Source organism: Pogoniulus pusillus, chromosome 29 (genome assembly GCF_015220805.1).
Source record: "Pogoniulus pusillus isolate bPogPus1 chromosome 29, bPogPus1.pri, whole genome shotgun sequence".
NCBI classification, from domain to species: domain Eukaryota; kingdom Metazoa; phylum Chordata; class Aves; order Piciformes; family Lybiidae; genus Pogoniulus; species Pogoniulus pusillus.
Window position 1 is genome coordinate 4,326,552 of NC_087292.1, and position 22,801 is coordinate 4,349,352.

General features: G+C 44.8%; 1 protein-coding gene across 11 annotated transcripts in view; it reads left to right on the forward strand.

Moving 5' to 3' along the window:
- Positions 1–22,801, forward strand: part of PTPRT (protein tyrosine phosphatase receptor type T) — a 767,160-nt gene that overhangs the window by 345,150 nt on the left and 399,209 nt on the right. For all 11 annotated transcript variants that reach the window (XM_064167548.1, XM_064167549.1, XM_064167557.1 and 8 more), the window contains one exon: positions 9–134. In XM_064167548.1, coding sequence (XP_064023618.1) covers positions 9–134 — 126 coding nt within the window. The remainder of the gene's footprint in view (positions 1–8; positions 135–22,801) is intronic.

A 22,801-nucleotide genomic window follows, 5' to 3' on the forward strand; every position in this document is an offset into this window, starting at 1 on the left:
GTTTTCAGGTGGTTGTTCATTCGATGAGCACTACAGCAACTGTGGTTATAGTGTGGCCTTGGGAACCAATGGATTTACCTGGGAGCAGATCAATACCTGGGAGAAGCCAACAATGGATCCTGCTGTCCCAACGGGTAAGTGAGAAGCCTCAGGAACAGCAGGGAGAGGCTGTTCTTTGAGGGAATCACCTGTTAGCCCTTTCTGGGGCTGGGTACCCACAGCAGTGGTGCAGGATTTGACTCAGTGATAAAACAATGACTTTAGTGTTCAGAATGTAATATGACAACAGAATTCCTAAATGTGACATGGAGTTTTGCAATGATCTGAGGGCTGGAACACCTCTCCTATGGAGACAGAGAGTTGGGGCTCTTCAGTCTGGAGAGGAGACCTTATTGTGGCCTTTCAATATGTGAAGGGGTCCACAAGAAAGCTGGGAAGGGACTTTTTAGAGTGTCAGGTAGTGATAGGACTGGAGGGAATGGAGCAAAACTAAAGTGGGTAGATTCGGATTGGACGTTAGGAAGCTCTTCACCATGAGGGTGGTGAGACACTGGAACAAGTTGCCCAGGGAGGTGGTGGAAGCCTCATCCCTGGAGGTTTTTAAGGCCAGGCTGGATGTGGCTTTGGATAGCCTGATCTAGCGTGAGGTGTTCCTGTCCATGGCAGAGGGGTTGGAACTGGGTGATCCTTGAGGTCCCTTCTAGCCCTCACCATTCTGTGATTCTGTATTTGCCATTTGAAATACTTGCTGGATGGTTTTACATTCCTTATTCCTGTGTTGTTCCTACATTTGACAGAGGAAACACTTCAGATAGAATATTCTGAGGTCTAGGTAGCTTTTTGCATGTTTCAGGACCAGAGAGCTGTAGTATCTGGGGAGATGCCAGAGGTTTGAGAGACCAGAAAAGCAAAGCTTTGTCACATCTGGAGATATTGGACTTTCAGTTGCTTTTTGGCTCTTAACTGGCTACTTCAAACTCTGATTCTGATTAAGACAAGGAAATTCCTGAACTGTAGTAGCTGATGCTGTTTCAAACAGGGAAAATTTCACATGCAAGAAAAACATCTCCAGTAGAAAGAGTTACCAGAACACCCAGTTTTTTTGCTCACATATATCAAGAACATCAATGCTAGCATAATCCTTCCTTGGAACATTCTCTGAAGAGCTCACAGTAATGGAAATTCTCAGCAGTTTCATTTCTCATTGATTGAACTTTGCTGAACTTCTTATTGAAGAATTTCTTAGGAGGAAGTTCTCAGTATAAGAGTGGTGAGACTCTGCAATAAGCTGCCCAGAGAGGTTGTGGATGCCTCCTGCCTGGAGGTGTTCAAGGCCAGGTTGGATGAGGCCTTGAGCAGCCAAGTCTAGTTGAGATGTGTCCCTGCTCATGGCAGGGAGGTTGGAGTTGATGATCTTTGAGGTCCTTTCCAATCTAAAGCATTCTGTGATTATTGTTGCATTGTATGTGAGTGTACATAGGGATGAGTTTTCTAGCCTTTACAATGTGGAATGTTTTTTTTTTTCACATGGGAAAAAGAACTTGTTTTAAGAAAGCATACTACAATTTCCTTCAAATCATAGTTTGTGTGTGCTCTTTGCTACCTAAGATAGCCCTCTGATGGACACCATTGCTAACAGACCTGACCAAGCAGTTAAGAGTTTGATTCCAGTCCTGAGAAGGAGGTATTTGTTCTGATTAGTACACTGCACTCTGAAAAACATGAGCTGCATGACAGAACTGGAATATAATGTTGTTCAAGAGGTATTTTTATGCCTGTAATTACTGGAGGCAGAGAGTTGTAATTGCTAGCTGCCTGTTCAGGACACCATGTAGAGCTGGTCCAACAATAGCTCCCTGCCACAGCCATTGATAGACAGCTTAGTCTTCATCCTTGTGTGCTTGGTGTCAATAGAAATCCAAATGCACAAGATACCTGCCAGCTGTGTGTTCTCCAAATTAAAGGCTGGTTAAGTTGTGGGGGGTTTCTTATTTTATTGTTGGGAACAGAGCCTTTCAAAAGGTGTCATACCAGGTACCACTTGATTTGGCCGTGGCATCCCCAAAGGAGTTAGCTGTGAAAGCTGCAGGTTTTGGGTCCTGTCTGTAAGAATATCTCATCATTCTGGGTGTGGTTTGGCTTTCATGATGGCAATTCTATCTCTACAGTCTCTTAGCTTCTATCTGGTTGTATCTTATTCCTTGTTCCTCTAAAGACATGGGTATTTAGACACAACAGATCTTTGAATTAACTGATCCCAGAGTGATGGAGGGAACAGAAATGTAGTTTAGATGCAATTTGGAAAGCAAGGAATAAATGGGAATACCTACATGGCTTGGGAAAGCAAGGAATAAATGGGAGGACCTACAAGGCTTGTGCTGGATGGGTTCAATACTTGGTTAAGTCTACACATTAGGGTAAATCTATCTTCCTGTCCCCTATGTGAGGATATTTTGTCACCTCAAGTATGCTTAAACTATGAAGAAGTTATTAGACAAACAAAGCCTGGATAGGCTGAGGGAGCCTAGACAAGAAAGCACTCTGGGGGGACCTTAGAGCTGCCTGAAGGGATCCTACAGGTAGGCTTCAGAAGGGCTTCTTATAAGAGTGTCTAGCAGTAGAACAAGAGGAAATGCTTTCATGCTGCGGGAGAGTAGGTTTAGACTGAATCTTAGGAAGAAGTTCTTCATTATGAGGGTGGTAAGAGTCTGGAACAGGCAGCCCAGGGAGCTTGTGGATGCCTCCTCCCTGGGAGTGTTCAAGGTCAGCTTGGATGAGGCCTTAAGCAGCCAAGTCTAGTTGAGAGGTGTCCCTGCCCATGGAGGGGAGGTTGAAGTAGGTGATCTCTAAAGTCCCTTCCAACTTAAGCCATTCTGTGATTCAATGATGAAAAAAAAATACTCCAACAAACCCAAGTGATTAAACCATCCTCAGAACACTACAATGTAATTTTTAGCAAGGCTTTCAGAATGGCTTTTCTGAAACTAAATAAATGTGAGAGGTGTGTATTTTCCCCCTTCATGCAGCAGTCCATGATATCCAGTAGCACTAATAAATAAAGATGTTACAGCAGCTGCAAATTTAATGAAGTTTAGACATCAAATAGGAAAGGCAGAAAGCTTTATTGTAGAAAGATGTGAAGGTAAAGCAACCAGCAACTTGGAACATGCTAATGCATATTATCTAAAGAGTTTTTTTTAGGAGCATAAGGGGAAAGTGAATCAGTTCCTCGTATTACTAATTGATGTAAGTGTATTAGAACTGTTCATGGAGAACAAAAGATGAAAACAGTAGGTAGAAAAAGATTGACAACTGAAAGCTCTAGTTATAAAAACATGTTTTCAAGAGCTGTCCAAATCATGCTCACCTTGAAGCACACTGTAGTGGTCAGTTAGGATCCTTAAAGCTGGCAGAGAAATTTGGAGGTATTACTGAGAATCTGTGCTGCTGAATTACAGAATCAGAATCCCATCATGGTTGGGGGTTAGAAGCAACATTTGTGGATCATCCAGTCCAACTCTCCTGCTAAAGCAGGGTCACCCACAGCAGGTTTCCCATGATCACAATGTCCAGGTGAGACTGGAATCCTTCCAGAGAAGGAGACTCCACAACCTTTCTGGACAGCCTGCTCCAGGGCTCCAGCACCCTCACAGCAAAGTTTTCTGGTATGTTTAGGTGGAACTTCCCTTATCCCAGTTTATGTCTGTTGCCCCCTGTCCCATCACTGGGCACCACTGAAAGCACCATGTTATTTGTATTGGTCACTCATTGCAAACCTGTTATGAGAGAAAAAAAGCTACTTAAAATGTCTCTTAGTAGTGAAGCCAAGCACATAAACTGCTGATCAGCATGATCCATTGCATCTTTAAAGCCAGAGCAGCAGAACATTTGGTGTTTGGCTTTTCATGCCATTGGATTTCCCTACAGCAGCTGGAAGTAAAAGAGTTACAAATGCACTGAGCTGTAGGGTCTAGGAGGTGGTAGCAAAGCATTGCTCATGGAATAAACATCTTCTGGTGGCCAGCCCCAGCCAGGAAAGCTCCACAGCACGAGGAGCAGTGATCACAGTGCAAGACTGCACAGGTTCCTGAGAACACAAGCAGCAAAGCAGATTTTCTTTATCAGGATGGTATTTTAGGCAGCACTTTAGTTTTGTAACTGGAAATAGATTGAAACACTGCACTATGAGGATGATAAAACCAAAAAGGGAGCAGGCATTATATTGGTTCAGTAATACTGAGCAAGCCTGCAGCGCAGCTTGCTGGGAGATGCTGGCAGCAAGCATGGCCTGCCCCCTCCTTGGCCACCCAACCCATACTGACATTGCCCTCAGAGCTGTTTTCTTCTGCATCAGCTTTCAGAAGTACCAGCAGGTCCTTTGAATTCAACCCAAGCACAGAATTCTCTCTTCCTGAATACTAATGATAACATCTAGCACTTTTTATAGTACTTTTCAGCGTTAGATCTCAGAGTGCTCTTCAAAGGAGGTCAGTAGCATGAATGAGAGCCTGGGTCTGTAGTGCTGTGTAATTCTCTGCTGACACACTGCTGCAAAGGTCTCTGCTCAGGGACAACCTTTTATTCTTTACTTTTTGAATTAAAATGTTTAGAGAGAAGGGAAAAAAACCAAAACAACAAACAAAAGACATTAAACTGCTCCCTTAGCGGTGTAGAAGTTTGTAGGAGATTTTTTGTACTCCATTGCTAGCAAATAAACTGTTTTCTGTGAACTCTGTGATTAATTTCTTAGAGCTGGAAAGAGTGTTAATTGGGGGATTAAGAACCAGATGTTTGTTGTTTTGAATAAATGCTTCAAAACCATGAAAGAAGTAAATTGTAGGTATCCAGTCCTTAGGCTTTGGTAAGACTCTTAGTCCACCTCCTTGTATGTAGCAGGAGTGATTATGACAAAATATTCTCCAACAGATGGGGGCTTAGTTAGGCCTGAATACCCTCAGGGATGAGAATTTCAGAGTCTTGTTCCACTCCTTGACTTATAAAAGTTCTCGTTCCTTTGGTTTTATTTCTGTGGCTTAATTGTATTCTTTTCTGTCCCATCTTGGCCTAGGGAGAATAATAATCAATTGTTGCTGTCTTTTAGAATCTCTTTAATATAGTTCCATGAAGTGAAGTCTTTGATTTGCAGGACTAAACATGACCCAGTACTTTGAACCCTTCTTAATTCACTGTCTGATTTCCTTCCTGCTCTATCCCTTAAATCACTACTTTCTTATCTTTTTTTGGGGTATTTGCCAAAAGTTGTGTTATCAGGCAGGGCTTCAGTACTCTGCATGACTGCTGGCAGGGCAAAAGACTTTTAATTGTTGGAGGAGTTCAAAGTACAGCAAATAAATTTCTCCTTCTGCTCTTTATTTCCATCTTTCAGTTTGCATTCCCCTTTTCCTGTAAATATTCAGTGTCTATATGCTGATGCCAGATGACATGAGATGGACGTGGCCCTTTAGTTTGTGCTGGATCACAGAAGTTATTTTCTTGGTGGTAAAGCAAGGCCTGAGCTTTGTTGAGGATTTGAGGCAAGTATTTGGTTAGTCCAGCATCCAGTGGTGAGATACTGGAACAGGTTGCCCAGAGAGGTTGTGGATGTCCCCTCCTTAGAGGTGTTGAAGGTCAAGTTGGATGGGAACTTGAGTAACCTGGTCTGGTGGAAGGTGTCCCTGCTTGTGGCAGGGGTGTTGGAACAAGGTGGTCTTTAAGCTCCATTCCAGCTGTGATGGTTTGGGTGTTCCCTGCCCCCCCACACTTTGGAAAATCACCCAGACTAGGCTCAGCGGCTCTGGAAGTTGAATGAAGCTTTGTATTTCCAGCTTAGCACAATATACAAGCAGGTATTTACCATCTCTACAGAAATGTACCAGTTAAAAAGTAATACAGAAACACAGCAGCCCTCCCAGAAACCAGACTCCCCAGGAGGGGCTCCCAACCACCCCTTCACCTTCCCCCTACCCCTCAACCTTACCCCAGTCCCAAGGAAGAATGGAGGTTTGGCCAGGGGGTTAGGAAGCCAAGTGGATTAATCAGAGAAATGGCAGAGAGGCTAGAGAGAGAAATGCAGCTCAGTCAGTTCCCCCAGGAGAAGTTCCTAATCTATGTTTGGATTCTTGTTCTTGTATCTCTCAGCAAGCCTATGAGTGAAGTAGACATCATTGTTTTCCTTTCACAGCCTGCAATCTAGTTCTTCTCACCAAAACATTCTAGCTAGCTTCAAACTAGCACATTAGGTTAGAGAGAAGTTCATGCAGCCCCAGACAGAGAGCAACTCTCTTATCTATGTTTGTGTTCTTGTTCTTACACATCTCAGCAAGCCTATGAGTGCAGTAGCCATCACCACTGTTTCCTTTTCACATTCTAGCTAGGCTCAAACTAGCACACCAATCTAAACCATTTATCAATCTCTTGGGTGAGGCCTTGAGTGACCTGTTCTAGTGGGAGGTGTCCCTGCCTGTGGTGGGGGGTTGGAACTAGATGATCTTTAAGGTCACCATTCTGTGATTCTATGATTCTTTGAAATATGTTGAGTTTAAACTAGCCAGGCAAAAACTGCTGACCTTATTTTTCATCTTAGAACATTGCAGTGTCCCAGGGCTTCTGGACCTGCCTGCTCCTGCAGCAGTTGCAAGAATGACATTAATAATGGAAGCATTTAACATTTGCATGTTCAAAGCATTTAACCATCATTTGCTAATTAACTCCAGTGGAGAGTTAACCAGGACTGACTAGACTGAAGTAATTACTTTCATTGTATTAAAAGCAGTTCTATTCTGAATACAAAGCCACCTCACCCCGTGTCTCTCTGCAGCAGCACTCCTTGGTGTTGGGCTTGCTTTCATCTTGTACATTACTTAGCAAGTGCAAATTGCCTTATTTTGCTTTTTCTGCTGTGTCCACAACTTTTCTGCCAGGAGAAATGGGAAGTGCTATCAACTGAAGGTGTTTTTATGGTAGAAATAGGTGGATTTTTATTTCTCTACACGTCAGGCTTGCTTGTGATGTCTTCACTCATGGTTTGAAAGATGCAAAAGAGTAGTTGAAAATGCCACTGTTACATAGCTTGCTGGATTGTGTGTGTAAAGTTTACAATGCAGCCTTGCAGCAGTGGCTCAGGAGTGCACACATAGTGTCTTTGTGCTTCCTCTCTTTCCAGCTGAGCTAAAGCATTTAACCTGCTTTAGGGTGCTTCAGAAGGCTACGGCAGGTTGGTAGCAAATGGCTGCTAACTACACCATGAGTGTTTGTGACAGGTGCTGCACTGAGAAGTCTGTTTCACCCTCCAGAGAGACAGTCACCATTTGCTGCCCTGTCAACCTGCAGCCTGTGCTCAATCCTCTAAGAGAGGACATTTTGAACAAGCTGGAAAGGTTAAGGCACCAATGGTTCTGAGTGCTTCGTCGTGTGTGTCTGCATTGCGTGCCTCAATGAAGGGAACACAGGTCAAGAGCTGTTTGCTGTGTGCAGCTCAGTGCTTCCCCTGAATGTGCTGCACCACCTCCCTGAAAATGTGCAGATTTGTCTTTTTTCTTAAGGTAGAGATGTAAGGAATGCATTAAGAAGGCTGTAATCATCAGGTCAGTGAGATTCTCTACTCTGTCATAGTGAGGAATAGTGGGTCCAGTTCTGTGCTCCCCAGTTCCAGAGACACAGGAGACTACTGGAGAGAGTCCAGCAGAGGCTACAAAGATGCTGAAGGCACTGAAGCATCTGTGAAGAGCAAAGGCTGAGAGCCCTGGGGCTGTCAAGCCTGGAGAAGAGCAGCCTGAAAGGGGATCTGATCAATGCTCAGCAACAGCTAAAGGGTGGGGGGGCAAGAGGATGGGGCCAGACTCTTTTCAGTAGTGCCCAGTGACAGGACAAAGAGCAACAGGCACAAACTGGAACTCAGAAGGTTCCATCTGAACATGAGGAAAAGCTTCCTTGCTGTGAGGATGCTGGAGCCCTGCAGCCAGCAGCCCAGAGAGGTTGTGGAGTCTTCTCTGGAGAGATTCCAAACCCACCTGATTGTACTCATGGGTAAATAGCTGTGAGTGAGCCTGCTTCAGATGATCTCATAAGGTCTGTTCCAACCCCCACCATACCGAGACTGTTCTAAGGGTGTGTGTTGTTTTGTTGCAGTAACTTAAAGGCTCTCTAGCCTCTCACTGAGAGAACAGAAGGGTTATCATCATTAGTGTTGCTTCGTGAGCTATTCATTTAGCAGGCGAACATCATCGACATGATGTATATATGAATACCAGATGGCTAAAATCTACTTGGACTCCACTGATCTGAGTGAAGCTTTATGTTTGACTAATAGACCAACTGCTTTCCTATGTCACCTTCCTCTTTTTCTTGAGTGGCACTGTGACATTACAGCATGACAGCAGTTATGAAGCAGCTTTCCTTGCAGAAGGTGATACCTTTCCATCTCTGCCCAGATAGAACACAGGCAGGATCCTTTAATTTCATTTGGGAGATCACTGACATGAAGTTAGTGTTCACCTCTACCAAGAACAGGCAACCTCTGTTCATAGGTCAAACATTTTGTCTTTTTTTCCTTCCCCCTTCAAGCTGGAATGAGTGCCAAGAGGCATTAGACTCAACATTTGTAAATCTGAGAGGCAGTGTAATAAAACTAACATTTGCCTGTGTCTGGGTGTATTAATTCCTGCTCAGAAGAAAGTACACAAACAAACTTGTTAAAGGAATAAATTAAAATTCAACTGTGTACATGATGAATCATGGTCCAATTTTGTCTTAAAGGGAGAAAGAAAATTTGCTCAGCTGTCTGTATAGATTTTTTTTTCTTTGAAAACATACTCTTTTTGCAGGACAAATTACTAAAATTGAGTCAAGTGCATTACTCCTCACTCTTTCACTTCCATACAAGTAAATGGGAGTAGTCTAGGGCTAGGTAATGAACTAAGATTCACTCTCATTTTTTTAAGGTCTAAGGAGAAATTAATCTCTGGAAGATTTCCCTAGCACATTTTTATTCTACAGCTTACACTGCAGCTTCTTTGTTGTTGTTGTTGTTGTTGTTGTTGTTTTGGAGTTCTTTGTAGTTGCAGTTGTAAACAGGTCTCAGAATCATAGCATCAACCAGGTTGGAAGGGACCTGCAAGATCATCCAGCCCTGTCCAATCTGTACTCTGCACTGGTTAGACCACACCTTGAGTACTGTGTTCAGTTCTGGGCCCCCCAGTTTAGGAGGGACATTGAGATGCTTGAGCGTGTCCAGAGAAGGGCAACGAGGCTGGGGAGAGGCCTTGAGCACAGCCCTACGAGGAGAGGCTGAGGGAGCTGGGATTGGTTAGCCTGGAGAAGAGGAGGCTCAGGGGAGACCTTATTGCTGTCTACAGCTACCTGAGGGGAGGTTGTGGCCAGGAGGAGGTTGCTCTCTTCTCTCAGGTGGCCAGCACCAGAATAAGAGGACACAGCCCTAAGCTACGCCAGGGGAGATTTAGGCTGGAGGTGAGGAGAAAGTTCTTCCCTGAGAGAGTCATTGGACACTGGAATGGGCTGCCCGGGGAGGTGGTGGAGTCGCCGTCCCTGGAGCTGTTCAAGGCAGGACTGGACGTGGCACTTGGTGCCATGGTCTGGCCTTGAGCTCTGTGGTAAAGGGTTGGACTTGATGATCTATGAGGTCTCTTCCAACCTTGGTGATACTGTGATATTGTGAATCAACCAGACCATGGCACTAAGTGCCTCATCCAGTCTTTTCTTGAACACTTCCAGGGACGGTGACTCCACCACCTCCCTGGGCAGCCCATTCCAATGCCAATCACTCTCTCTGGGAAGAGCTTCCTCATAACATCCTGGTCTTCTGCCTTTCCAGAATTTCATCCCTCTGAGTTGTGAGGGTTGATTGTTTAGCCTTCTGAATTGTGGATGTACCTACAAATACTTAGACTCCTGGGGAAATGTATTTTGGCCTGTTTTTAAAGATAGCTTTGGGTGGAATGTAACCTTGCTGGCAGCTGGAAGGAACCTTTAATAGCCCTCTCTTACTCTATCCAGTAAGGTCCCAAAAGCCGTCATTATAACCGACTCTGTAATGTCTGCTCGAAGCCCAGCAGTAGGGTTTAGCTGTCCTTCAGAAGAATCCATTGTCACTCATATTTTTTGGCATCTCCTATCAAGCCTGGGTTGTCAGTAACAAAATAGTTCTTCTATTTTGTTTCTTCAGACAGGTAAAGGCAGCAATGAAGCCCAGAGGCAATTGCTTCTTTAGCACAGAATTGATGTCAGAAATGCGGCAACTCAAAGCAATTAGCCTTAAGAGTTCTTCTTACCAAGTAATTGCTTTCTGTCTTGTGCACCTTTGTTCCAACACCAAGTAGAACCTTTCTTTTGTGATTAAGTGGATTAATTTTGGATGAACCAGAAATAGTGAGGGGTCCATTTGACCTAAGTACATGTGAAATTGCAGACCTGTAAATGAAGAGTACCACGCTTAAATGCTAAGCATTTGCCCAGCTCTTCCATGATGCAAGAGGAGTTGAGTTAATTAAGAACATTTATGCCTCTAGAGGCTTTCTGCTGAAGGGAAACTGCATTAATACTTTGTCATTCACAGTGTTAAAGTGAGCTATAATTTGTCCTTTCTAGGTGCCATTGAGGCAGGCCTACAGAAGCAGCTTCTGCTTGGATGTAGGTGATCCTTTGGTAGTGGAGTCAGGCATAGAAAGGACTTGTAGTCTCCTCTGAACATGCCATGGTATAAAGAAATGTTATCAAAGGAATCTGAAAGCTTGACTTCTAGAAAGGCTTTTTAATGACCCTGAAGGGATTGCAGTCTGTAGGGAATACATGTAGTTCCTGCACCTTGATGTGTTAAATGGTACATTTGAACTGTGTCAGTCTATTTCTGATCCCTTTCTGTGAGAGCTGTCAGAAACAGAGTTGTTTGTGAGTGTCAAGACCTTTCCATTATCACCATTAGTGAGACCATGACACTTCTAAAAGCACTGCTGTAACATCATTCAGCACCACACAGAGAGAAAGGACAAGAAAGACATCACTGTACATGGTTTCAGTACCAAAGCATGTTAATTTTTCTCAGCACCTATTTGCTTTAGCAGGAGCTTTCAGTGTCTTGATGTCTGGTCTGTGGTTTTTGCAAGCTGATATTTAGAGCTGTGTGAGGATATGCTGCCCACATGCCAAGTGTGTTAGAACTGGTTTTTTGTTGAGAGCTGAGTTAAGGAATGGTATGGCCACACCAATGGAAACACATCTTTCTTCTGAAGATCTTTAAAAGCTTCAGGAGTTGGGGATGGAAGGCAGAGAGGTTTCTGCCAAGTAGATCTAAGTTCAGTTGAAATAAATATGATTTCACTGAAGGCTACAATGCAAAGCTTCAGCTAAGAGCTTTAGGTTTAAATACCTACCTCTGTGAAAGTTTTTTCTGTGGATTAAGGATCAGATTGATAATTTAAAATCCCCTTGCTCCTATTAGAAAATTCAGAGCAAAAAGAGAAGCATTTTTAAGGAATACAAGCTGAATGGCTGGCCCAAAGAGTATGGCAAGTGGAGTTAAATCCAGATGGTGGCCAATCACAAGTGGTGTTGCCCAGGCCTCAGTTCAGATGCCAGTTCTGTTTAGTATCTTTATCAGTGATCTGGATGAAGGGATTGAGGCACCCTCAGTAAGTTTGCAAGTGACACCTCTTGGGAGAGGGTTCTGATCTGGGTCACAACAACCCCATGAACACTCCAGGTTTGGGACAGAGTGGTTGGAAAGCTGCCCAGGAGAGAAGGACTTGGGGGTATTGATTGACAGTTGGCTGAAGATGAGCCAGTGTGTGCCCACATAGCCAAGAAGGCCAATAGCATCAGGAATAGTGTGGCCAGCAGGAGTAAGGAAATGATCCTGCTCTTGTACTCTGGATTGTGCTACTGTATTCTGGATTGTGCCCTTGTACTCTGCATTGGCGAGGCCACATCTTAAATATTTGCTTCATCTTTGGGTCCCTTACTTCAGATAGGATATTGAGGTGCTGCAGAGAAGAGCAGCAAAGCTGGTGAAGGGTATGGAGAACAGGCCTGGTGAAGAGCAGCTGGAGGAAGTGGGGATGTTCAGTCTGAAGGCTGAGGGGAGACCTGCTCCTGTCTACAACTCTGTGAAAGGAGCTTGGAGCCAGGTGGGTGTTGGTCTTTTCTCTCTACTAACAAGTGACAGGATAAGAGCAATGGCCTCAGGTTGCATCAGGGTAAGTTTAGTTGGACATCAGAAGAAACTTCACTGAAAGGGTCCTCAGGGACTGGAACAGGCTGCCCAGGGAGGTGGTTGAACCCTCATCCATGGTGGTGTTTAAAAAACACAGAGATGTGGTGCTGTGGGATGTGGTTTAGCACCAGACTTGGAAGAGTTAGAAAATGTTTGGACTCAATCTTAAAGGTAATTTCTAACCCAAGTGATTCTATGAGTCTGTAAGACCAAGAGTAAACGATGTGTGCAGGCAGAGTGAGGGCTGGGGAGGGCCTTCCTGGTCTAAAATTGTTGGGGAAAAAATCCCAAATTAACAGGAAAGAAATTCCAAGAGAAGAATGACCTGTGAAATCTGCATGAGGCAGGCAGCCAAAGACAAGAGAGACCAAATTGGCACAAGGAGGAGGTTATGAATGAGCAGACAAATGCTGATGGATAAGGATTTACAAAAGGGAATGCTGAGAAAGCCATATGCAAAATTACTCCTCAGAATTGATCCCAAAAAGCAAGTGAGGCATTAAATAGACATTCAAAGCAGAGGCTTGGCAGGACACAAGGAAGGCAAGAAGAATAGCTAAGATAGTTGTATCTCCTGTGCTTTAATAGCAGGGCCTTGCTTAAGTCTGCTTTGTGAATCTTCAGCTTTCTGCAGCAGCTTATCATAGTAAAATTCTCCTGAAGAGCCTTAAATTCAGGGATCTTACTGTGGTCTTTCAATACTTAAAAGGGCTGATCAGAAAGATGGGGACAGACTATTTAGCAGGGCCTGTTGTGACAGGCTTGTTGTAACTAAAAGAGGCAGATTCAGACTAGGAAGAAGGAAGAGATGTTTGTAGTGAGGGTGGTCAGATATAGGTTGCCCAGAGAGCAAGGAGATGTCCCATTCATGGAACCATTCCAGGCCAGGTTGTCTGGGGCTCTGAGCAACCTACTCTAGTTAGAAATATCCCTGCTGACTGCAGAGGAGTTGGAATGGATGAACTTTGGAGGTCCTGTCCAATGTGAAACATTCTGTGATTCAGTGAAATTCAGTGAGTCCTGGGTGTAAACTCTTACAGAGTCCATATGCTGCTGTGGGTTGTCTGTCTGGCTAACCCAGGGAACTTTCTGCTTTCCTGGTTTTTGACCTCTTTTTCTACTCTCATAAAGCCATCATGCTGCTTAAGAGGCTCTCAGCATCTTGATTGGACAGAGCTGGGTGATAGGTTGGGCTGGATGATCTTGGAGGTCTCTTCCAACCTGGTTGATTCCATGATCTGGGTACAAAGCTATGGAACAGTATCTAAAATTCCAATGTTAACAATTTTTTAATGATGTCTCTTTGCTGTAGGCAGTGTCTACTAAAATAATTGCAACTCTTTCCCCCAGCTTCCACATAAACAGGCTGAGGTTTTGTAATGAGCAGTGTACCTACTCCAGATTTTAGATTGGATATTTGGGAATTTTTCTTTACTAAAGGAGTGGTCAGGCATTGGAATAGGCTGCCCAGGGAAGTGGTGGAGTCACTGTTCCTGGAGGTGTTAAAGAAACCTCAGGTAGATATGACACTTTGAGACATGGTTTAATGGCCATGGTGGTGCTAGGCTGATGATCAGACTCAGTCTTATAGGTCTTTTACACACAAAATGATTCTGTGATTTTCAAACCCTTCCAGTCAGAGAATTATTTGGGTTTGAAAAGACTTCTGAGATCATTGAGTCCAACAGTCAACCTAGCACCACCTAGAAGCATGTAGAGTGTTTCAATGGAATGATCAGAAACCTCTTGACCTGGAGGGCCAACCAGCTCCTGGGCTGCATCAGGAGAAGAGTGGCCATCAGGACGAGGGAGGTGATTCTCCCTCTCTGCTCCGCTCTGGTGAGACCCCACCTGGAGTACTGCATCCAGTTCTGGAGCCCCTATTACAAGAGGGATGTGGAAATGCTGGAGCATGTCCAGAGAAGGGCCACAAGGATGCTCAGAGGGCTGCAGCAGCTCTGCTGTGAGCACAGACTGAAAGAGTTGGGGCTGGAGCAGAGGAGGCTCCCAGATGACCTTCTTGTGGCCTTCCAGTGTCTGAAGGGGGCCTACAAAAAAGCTGGGGAGGGACTTGTTAGGATATCAGGGAGTGCCAGGACTGGGGGGAATGGAGCAAAGCTGGAGGTGGGGAGAGTGAGGCTGGAGGTGAGGAAGAAGTTGTTGAGCATGAGAGTGGTGACAGGCTGGACTGGGTTGCCCAGGCGGGTGGTAGAAGCCCCATGGCTGGAGGTGTTTAAGGCCAGGCTGGGTGAGGTTGGAACTAGATGATCCTTTTGGTCCTCCTTCCAGGAGGGGGATCCTTGTGTTTCCAACCCTTCCAGGGTTGGAACTAGATGATCCTTGTGGTCCCTTCCAACCCTGACTGATTCTCTGATACCCTTTGAATCAGAGAATTGTTGGGGTTTGAAAAGACCTCTAAGATCACCGAGTCCAACCATCGATCTTAGCACCACCTAGAAGGATCTAGATTGTTTGAATGGAATGATACTAACCCTCTTTTCTCTGGTTCCACTGAGAGATGTTGCTATTGAGAATTGGTGGGGGAAAAGAAGAGTTCTCTATTTTTTTCTGCTTGGGAAATATTAGCATTTGCCATTCCCAGCATTTGCTATTTAGTGCACATAATTTGGCACCTGAAAAACCCAGGCTTTAAATAAGCCTTATTTTCCAGAAGTCAGTTGTACAAAAGGAGGCTGATAGGAACAATATTAATATATTCTCACAGGGAAAAATAATGTATGCATCTCCTGCCCAGGCAGTCCAACCTCCTCCACATCACTCACCTCTTTCAGAAGGGAGTGGAATCTGTTGTGGTTGTATTCCTTCGAGATCAAAGTTGTAATATTCCAAATTATCACTTGTTTTCAGTATTGCCTAGGAAAATAAATGCAATTATGCTTATGAATGTTGAAAATTAAGTGACATAAAGCAATTGTATGTGTTTAAGGAGCTTTTCAAATGAAAAGCTGTTATTCACTGAATTCTCATCGGCCCTTTTTCTCACTGTCGTGTTTCATGACGTGAAGTCTCAATTGAAAGAGCAGCTGCAGTAAAAATGGCAGCAGGCAAGGCAGAGGGAATTCACAGGAAATTGAGATGTTTCAGGCTGTAACACAAACCCTTCTGGGCCCTCATCTCTCCTGAGAAATGCTTGGATTTGTGTTAGTATAATGTCTCTAAATACAGAGAGGTGTCAGGCTCTCATTTGCAACACTTGCTTTTGGTTCTTTGGGGTAAGCCTTGCACAGCCAGAAGAGAGGTACTTCACTGTCCATGTAGAGAGGGCTGATACTTCTCATTCTGGAAACAGCTTTTTCTTATGGGTTTCTACTTTGGATTTACTTATGGAGCAACTTTGAATTTACTTATGGAGCAAGCCCAAAGGTAATATGAGTGATCAAGGAGCACTGGAATAGGCTGCCCAGAGAAGTTGTGGAGTCTTCCTCTCCAAGACCTATCTAGATGTGTTCATGTCTGACTTGAGTCCTGCTTCAGCAAGGGGGTTGGACTCAATGATCTATGGAGGTCTCTTCCAACCTCTAACATCCTGTGATCCTGTGATGGCAATGGTGATCAGAAAGATCTTCTAAGGAAAGCAGAACAGGAGACACACAACCCAGATCAGGTGTTTAAGAGCCACCTTGGCTCATGTCAGGGGTTGTCTCATGGCTGTCTACAACTACCTGCAGGGAGGCTGTAGCCAGGTGGGGTTGGTCTCTTCTCCCAGGCAATCAGCAACAGAACAAGGGGATATAGTCTCAAGTTGTGCCAGAGGAGGTCTAGGCTGGATATTAGGAGGAAGTTGTTGGTAGAGAGAGTGATTGGCATTGGAATGGGCTGCCCAGGGAGGTGGTGGAGTTGCCATCCCTGGAGGTGTTGAAGCCAAGCCTGGCTGGGGCACTTAGTGCCATGGTCTGGTTGGTTGGGCAGGGCTGGGTGCTAGGTTGGACTGGATGATCTTGGAGGTCTCTTCCAACCTGCTTGATTCTATGATCTGTTTCTTCTAAAATAAGGCTGTCTTTAACACTAGAGATCTGACCATGTTCCTTTGACCTTTGAAAATATCATCTGTTGCCTTGTGTGGATGTTGGCTGAGTCAGGCCCTAATTTTGCTGGATGTTTCATCCAGTCTTCCCACTATGCCTCTGGCAGACAGCAGCGCGAGCTGCGTGGGGAAGCATGCTGAAAGAACAAACGTAAAGGCTGTCAGTGGCCTGCCATCTTCAGACCCATGAAGCAGCAGAGCTGTTTCTCTGGTTAATTTTAGAACAAATGTTTTATGTACTGAAAGTTTATGCAGTGCTCCCATTTGTAAATTTACTTCTGTGCCACACATCTTTAACACCCAAGTTTGTAACTCGTTGAGCAGCGCGATTAACATTTTCACAGGATGTTAGCGCTACCTCCTCATGAATTAGTCTGCCCCATAAACTCAGACTTAGCTGCTCACCATTCAGATGCCACATGAAGATGGAAACTCTTCCAAAAGTTCTCTTTCATTCCATCTCTCTTATATTTTCCATCTGTATGAGACTTTGTCTTGTTTTTTGTTTTTGTTTTCATCTTTTAACCTGTTCCCATTACGGGAGTGAAGATCAAGCTGTGAAGAATCATAGAATCAAGCAGTTTGGAAGAGACCTCCAAGATCATCCAGCCCAACCTAGCACCCAGCCCTAGCCGTGCCTCATCCAGTCTTTTCTTGAACACCCCCAGGGATGGTGACTCCACCACCTCCCTGGGCAGCCCATTCCAACGGCAAATCACTCTCTCTGTGAAGAACTTCCTCCTAACATCCAGCATAGACCTCCCCTGGCACAACTTGAGACTGCATCCCCTTGTTCTATTGCTGGTTGTCTGGGAGAAGAGCCCAACCCCTTGGCAATAAGACTCAAACCACCTTCTCCCTCACCTCTAGCCTAACCAGGACATATTCAAGGTATTTGAAAAACAAAACAATGAGAATGAAACCCAACCCCAAATGATAAGCTAAATTAACTTCTTGCTAGATTTGGTGCAGTCTAGGGTGACTGAGTGAAGCTGTACAATGTGCTGTGCATTCTCATGGCTAGCTTTACTACACCATCTGTCTGTAGCAGACAAATGTCTTTCCCCCTTCCAGTTTTATAGGTTTAAGTTGTTTAGCAGCATAGGGATGGGAATATTCAAAGGAGGAATCATAACCAGAAAAGAAGTGGTTTAAGCTTAGGTCTCATTAGCTGCTCATCTAGACCAGATTGCATAGGATGGTCTTCTGGAGTGTGTCTAATTGTTGCAGCATGGTAATTTAATGGGGATGCATTTTTAGAAGCTTGTTTAAGTGCATCTGTGCCAAGTGACCTCACAGTTTGGTGTGCAGTGATCCAGCTCTAGAAACTAGAGTTTAAATATAGAATCTCATTTGTATGCCCCCCTTTGAACTTCATACCCTGTTATGTATTAGCAGGGCATCTGGCATCACTGATATCTGAAGTAAAATTCTTCACCCTCCAGCCCATTTGCCATCTATAAGTGTTTATTGTTCTTCAGTCCTGTTCCCTGCATCTTTGGTTCTGATTCCTAATGCTCAAAGCAATTCTCATCTAACATTTGTGTTCCTTACCTTATTTGGTCTAGAAACTAAGTTCTCTCCTTTTATGGAATCCCAGGATTTGCAGGATTTCACATTCCTGTTCACACAGTTTCACAGCATAAGTCTCAGCATGCTTATAGCAAGAATAAAAATGTGAAGTTCTACCTATTTGCAACTCTGACAGCCCAAAATTCTCTTGGGTTTGTACTAGTTGCCACTTAGTCTTTCACTGTGCACAACTGAAAAGACTCTGGCCTCATCCTCTTGTCCTTATCCTTTAGGTTTTGCTAAGCATTGATCAGATGCCCTCTCAGGCTGTTCTTCTCCAGGTTTAACAGCCCCAGGGCTCTCAGCCTTTCCTCCTTACAAAGATGCTTCAGTTCCTTCACCATCATTGTAGTTTTTGCTGCAGTCATTGTAGACTCTCTCCAGTAGTTCCCTGTCTCTCTTCAAGTGGAAAGCTGAGTATTGGACCAGTACTCCAGCTGAAGTCTTACTAGAGCATAGTAGAGAGGGAGGAAAACCTCCCCTCAGCTCCTGGTCACATTCTTAGTGCACCCCAGGAGACCATTTGCCTTCTTGGCCTCAAGAGCACGCTGCTGGCTCATGGTGAACTTCTTGCTCACCAGCACTCCCAGGTCTTTCTCTGTGGAGCTGCTTTCTAGCGGGTCAGTGCCTCAGCTGTACTGATGCAGGGTGTTATTCCTTCTCAGATGCAGGACTCCACGCTTGCCCTTGTTGAACTTAATGAGGGTCCTCTCTGCCTGACTCCAGACGGTCCAGGTTTTGCTCAAGAGTGTTTTTACAGGGCAACAAAAAGTTTGCAAAACTCACTGCAGTGCTTCTTTCCACAACGTTTCCAGGTTTCTTTTGTCAAGCCTGTGTCCATTTCCTTTGTTCCCTTCTTTGGCCTTATCCCTCAGGGTTCTCTGTCACTTAAAGCCTGAGAGCGAGCTGTAAAATTCTTCCCTTCAGACTGCAAGGCAAATAAGACAAACACTCTGTTGCAACTCAGCTGAGCTGGTGCAGAAAGCATTCCTCAGCCTTGTAGCCTTTAAGTGAGAAACAGAATTTCCAAGGCTAATTTGCTTGTTTTCATAGCACGATCTTAATTCTACAAGGGAGAGAAGATGATCTGATCTAATTTAATTTCTCTCTTTGAGAAGAAGGGAGATCACTTGGCCAGCTGCTGCTCTGAGCAAGCACAGAGCGTGCAGGCTACAAGATAAGCTTTGAACTTTATCAGGTCTCTCGGCAGCGTATGCTAATGTGTGCTGCTGGGAGAGCTCTGTAACTTTAGCTGCTGATTGTATTAATTAGTGTGCTGTTCCAAATGAGCTGTAACTCACTGTAAAATAAGTATGAGCTGTTACTCACAGAGCTGTCCTTGTTCCTGATGCTCTAGTGTTTGGGGAGGATGTGTATGTGGCCTGATTTATGAAATCATAGCTCTGCTATTTTGATTTATAAATAAAACCTTTCAGCTTAATGCCTTCTATTCAAGCTGATTACTTGTTAAAGAGGGAGAAGTGTTTGAAGAGGAAGCTTTTTTTTCTTCCCCAAATGTTTGAACTTCTGACACTTGAGGTAAGGAAGCATCTCAGATCTTAAGTGGTTATACTGAATTTTGCTCTGGATGGTGATTAGCTCCCTCAAAACCCAAATCGTAGAATCATAGAATCAACCAAGTTGGAAGAGACCTCCAAGCTCATCCAGTCCAACCTAGCACCCAGCCCTATCCAGTCAACCAGACCATATCACTAAGTGCCTCAGCCAGTCTTTGCTTGAACACCTCCAGGGACGGTGCCTCCACCACCTCCCTGGGCAGCCCATTCCAATGCCAATCACTCTCTCTGCCAACAACTTCCTCCTAACATCCAGCCTAGACCTACCCTGGCACAACTTGAGACTGTGTCCCCTTGTTCTGTTGCTGGTTGCCTGGGAGAAGAGGCCACCCCCCACCTGGCTACAATGTCCCTTCAGGTAGTTGTAGACAGCAATGAGGTCACCCCTGAGCCTCCTCTTCTGGTGGCTGCACACCCCCAGCTCCCTCAGCCTCTCCTCATAGGGTTTGTGTTCCAGGCCCCTCCCCAGCTTTGTTGCCCTCTCTGGACACCTTCCAGCGCCTCAACATCTCTCTTGAATTGAGGAGTCCAGAACTGGACACAGCACTCAAGGTGTGGCCTGACCAGTGCTGAGTAAAGGGGCAGAATAACCTCCCTTGTCCTGCTGGCCACACTGTTCCTGATGCAGGCCAGGATGCCATTTTCTCTCTTGGCCACCTGGGCACACTGCTGCCTCATCCTCAGCCTACTATCTACCAGTACCCCCAGGTCCCTTTCCTCCTGGCTGCTCTCAGCCACTCTGTCCCCAGCCTGTAGCACTGCTTGGGGTTGTTGTGGCCAAAGTGTAGAACCCTGCACTTGGCCTTGTTAAATGTCATCCCATTGACCTCTGCCCACCCATCCAACCTGTCTAGGTCCCTCTGCAAGGCTCTCCTACCTTCCAACAGATCAACCCCTGCTCCTAGCTTGGTGTCATCTGCAAACTTACTGCTGCTGGACTCAATCCCTCCGTCCATATCATCAGTAATGATATTGAACAGGACTGGGCCCAGCACTGATCCCTGGGGAACAGGATCCACCGCTATAGAATCACAGAATTGTCAGGGCTGCAAAGGAACTCATGGATAATCTACTTCCAGCCTCACTGCCGTGGGCAAGCACACCTCACACTAGATCACTACGGTTTAGGGCCCCAGGGCTCTAAGTTTCCCCTGAGGCAGATTTGTTGTGTTCTTAACTCTGCAGGTCACCAATACGTGAAGGCAGGCTTCGCATCTATCACTTCTATAACACTCTGACACCTTTCCCTGCAGACAGTGTGTGATGCTTTGGGGGTTACCCATGCCCCTGCTCTTATGAAGTCACCCAGACTGGACTCAGCCAGGTGGAAATTTAGGAATGAAGCTTTTTATTTGCAGCTTAGCACAATATACAAGCAGATATTTACAATAGTTACAGCTAGATACAGAAACATACAAGTTAAAAGTAATGCAGAAACACAGCAGCCCTCCCAGAAACCAAAGTCTCCAGGAGGGGCTCCCAACCACCCTTCCACCTTCTTTCCACCTCTCTACCTTACCCCAGAGTTTGCCTTACATGCAAGGTGAGCTTGGAGGATTGACCAGGGGGGTTAGAAAGCAGCGCGGGGTGAAAAGCACAGGTTCCCAGAGATCCACACCAACTGTCTTATCTATACTTATGTTCTTCTTTTTATACATCTCAGCAAGCCTATGAGTGAAGTAGACACTACCATTGTTTCCTTTTCACAGCCTATAATCTAATTTGTCTCACTAAAATATTCCAGCTAGCCTCAAACTAGCACACAATGCCCCAGACCCTACAAACCTTCTGCTAACTGGAGTTTGCCATCTCTCTGCTTCCATCCCTACTACTGTGCTTCCCCAGCGAGGGATCTGACTCCTCAGGAAATTCACACAATGCATTGCAAGTGCTGGCAGACATATTAGCCATGTACAAATTTGAGCATCATGCAGGTTTTGGGGAAAAAAATATCAAGCTTATTTTGTTGTGAGGAGTTTGATTTAGATGGGACATTAGTAAGAACTCCTTCTCTGTGAGGGTCGCGATGCACTGGAACAGGTTGCCCGGAGAAGCCTGGAGGTGTTCAAAGCCAGGCTGGATTAGGCCTTGAGCAACCTGGTTTAGTATGAGATGTCCATGTCAATAGCAGGGGAGTTGGAACTAAATGATCTTTAAGGTCCCTTTCAACCCAAGCCATTCTGTGTTTACCATCTTTGCTTCTATTGCTGATGAGCTCTTGAAGCTAAGCTAGCATCTGTGAAACAAGAATCCCACCCTGCCTCTTTATGTGTCTTGTTCATCTTCCAGGCTGCTTGACACAGACATGTCTGTCTTCAGAAAAACAAAACTAATCAGGGATTAAGTTGCAGGAATTCTGTCCTGTACTCTTAGAGGTACAGCAGAAGTCCATGACTGCTCCAAGAGAAGTCACTGTTACAGTGCTTGAATGACCGCACTGCTGCCCTGTGCTGCAACCTGAATAAGATCAGGGTGAGAACCAATAACCTATGAGATAACATAGAGTGGGCAGTCGTTAAACCTGCTTACCCAGGCTGGGACACTGTCAATGTGTGAAGTTGGGAACTTCCTTTCTCCCAGTCCTGGCATTACAGACTTTCTTCTGTCTGCACATCCATCTTTGAGGAAATAGCTTCAGTTTGTGCTAGGTGAGGCTTAAGGTTGAACATTATCTTTACTGAAAGGATTGTCATGCACTGGAATAAGCTGCCTGGGGCAGTGGTTGCATTATCATCCCTGGTAATGTTTAAGAGATGTGGTGCTGAGGAACATGGTTTAGCATAGAACTTGGTAATGTTGGGTTAATGATAAGGCTGAATGATTCTGAAGGTCTTTTCCAGGCTGAGCAATTCTGTAATTGTATGTTGTCTGCAGCTTTGCAGCCTGTCAGAACAGAAAGCACAACTTTCTCCTCACGAGGTCACTTCTAAAAGGTGGTGATTTCTTCACACGTGCAGTTGAAATCAAATAACTGACTTGGTCAGATCTTGGCAGGCACAGGTCCAGACTACACCTTATACATCTAGTCTGACCTATTGCTGAACTTGGTTCATCATATGTCTATATGTTCTGGATTATATTTAGTAGCCCCCTTAAGCATCTCTGTAAGCAAAGAGATCAAAACATTGAGCTAAAATCTCAGTGTTGGCTCAGAGACAAGTGTGAACTGCTCAGAAATTCCCATTTGCATCCAGACACTGCTCTGTGAGAGCATTTCCAGTACAGGTAATACAGTGAGAATTACTTTGGCTTTCTTATTCTATCAGCTATCTCTTTAGATTTCTTTTCCCTTTTCTCTAAGAGAGATTTAAGAGCTAGATGAATCACCAGCATCTCTCCTCTGAAATAGAGAGTCTGTCCCTTCCATATTAACAATAAAACATG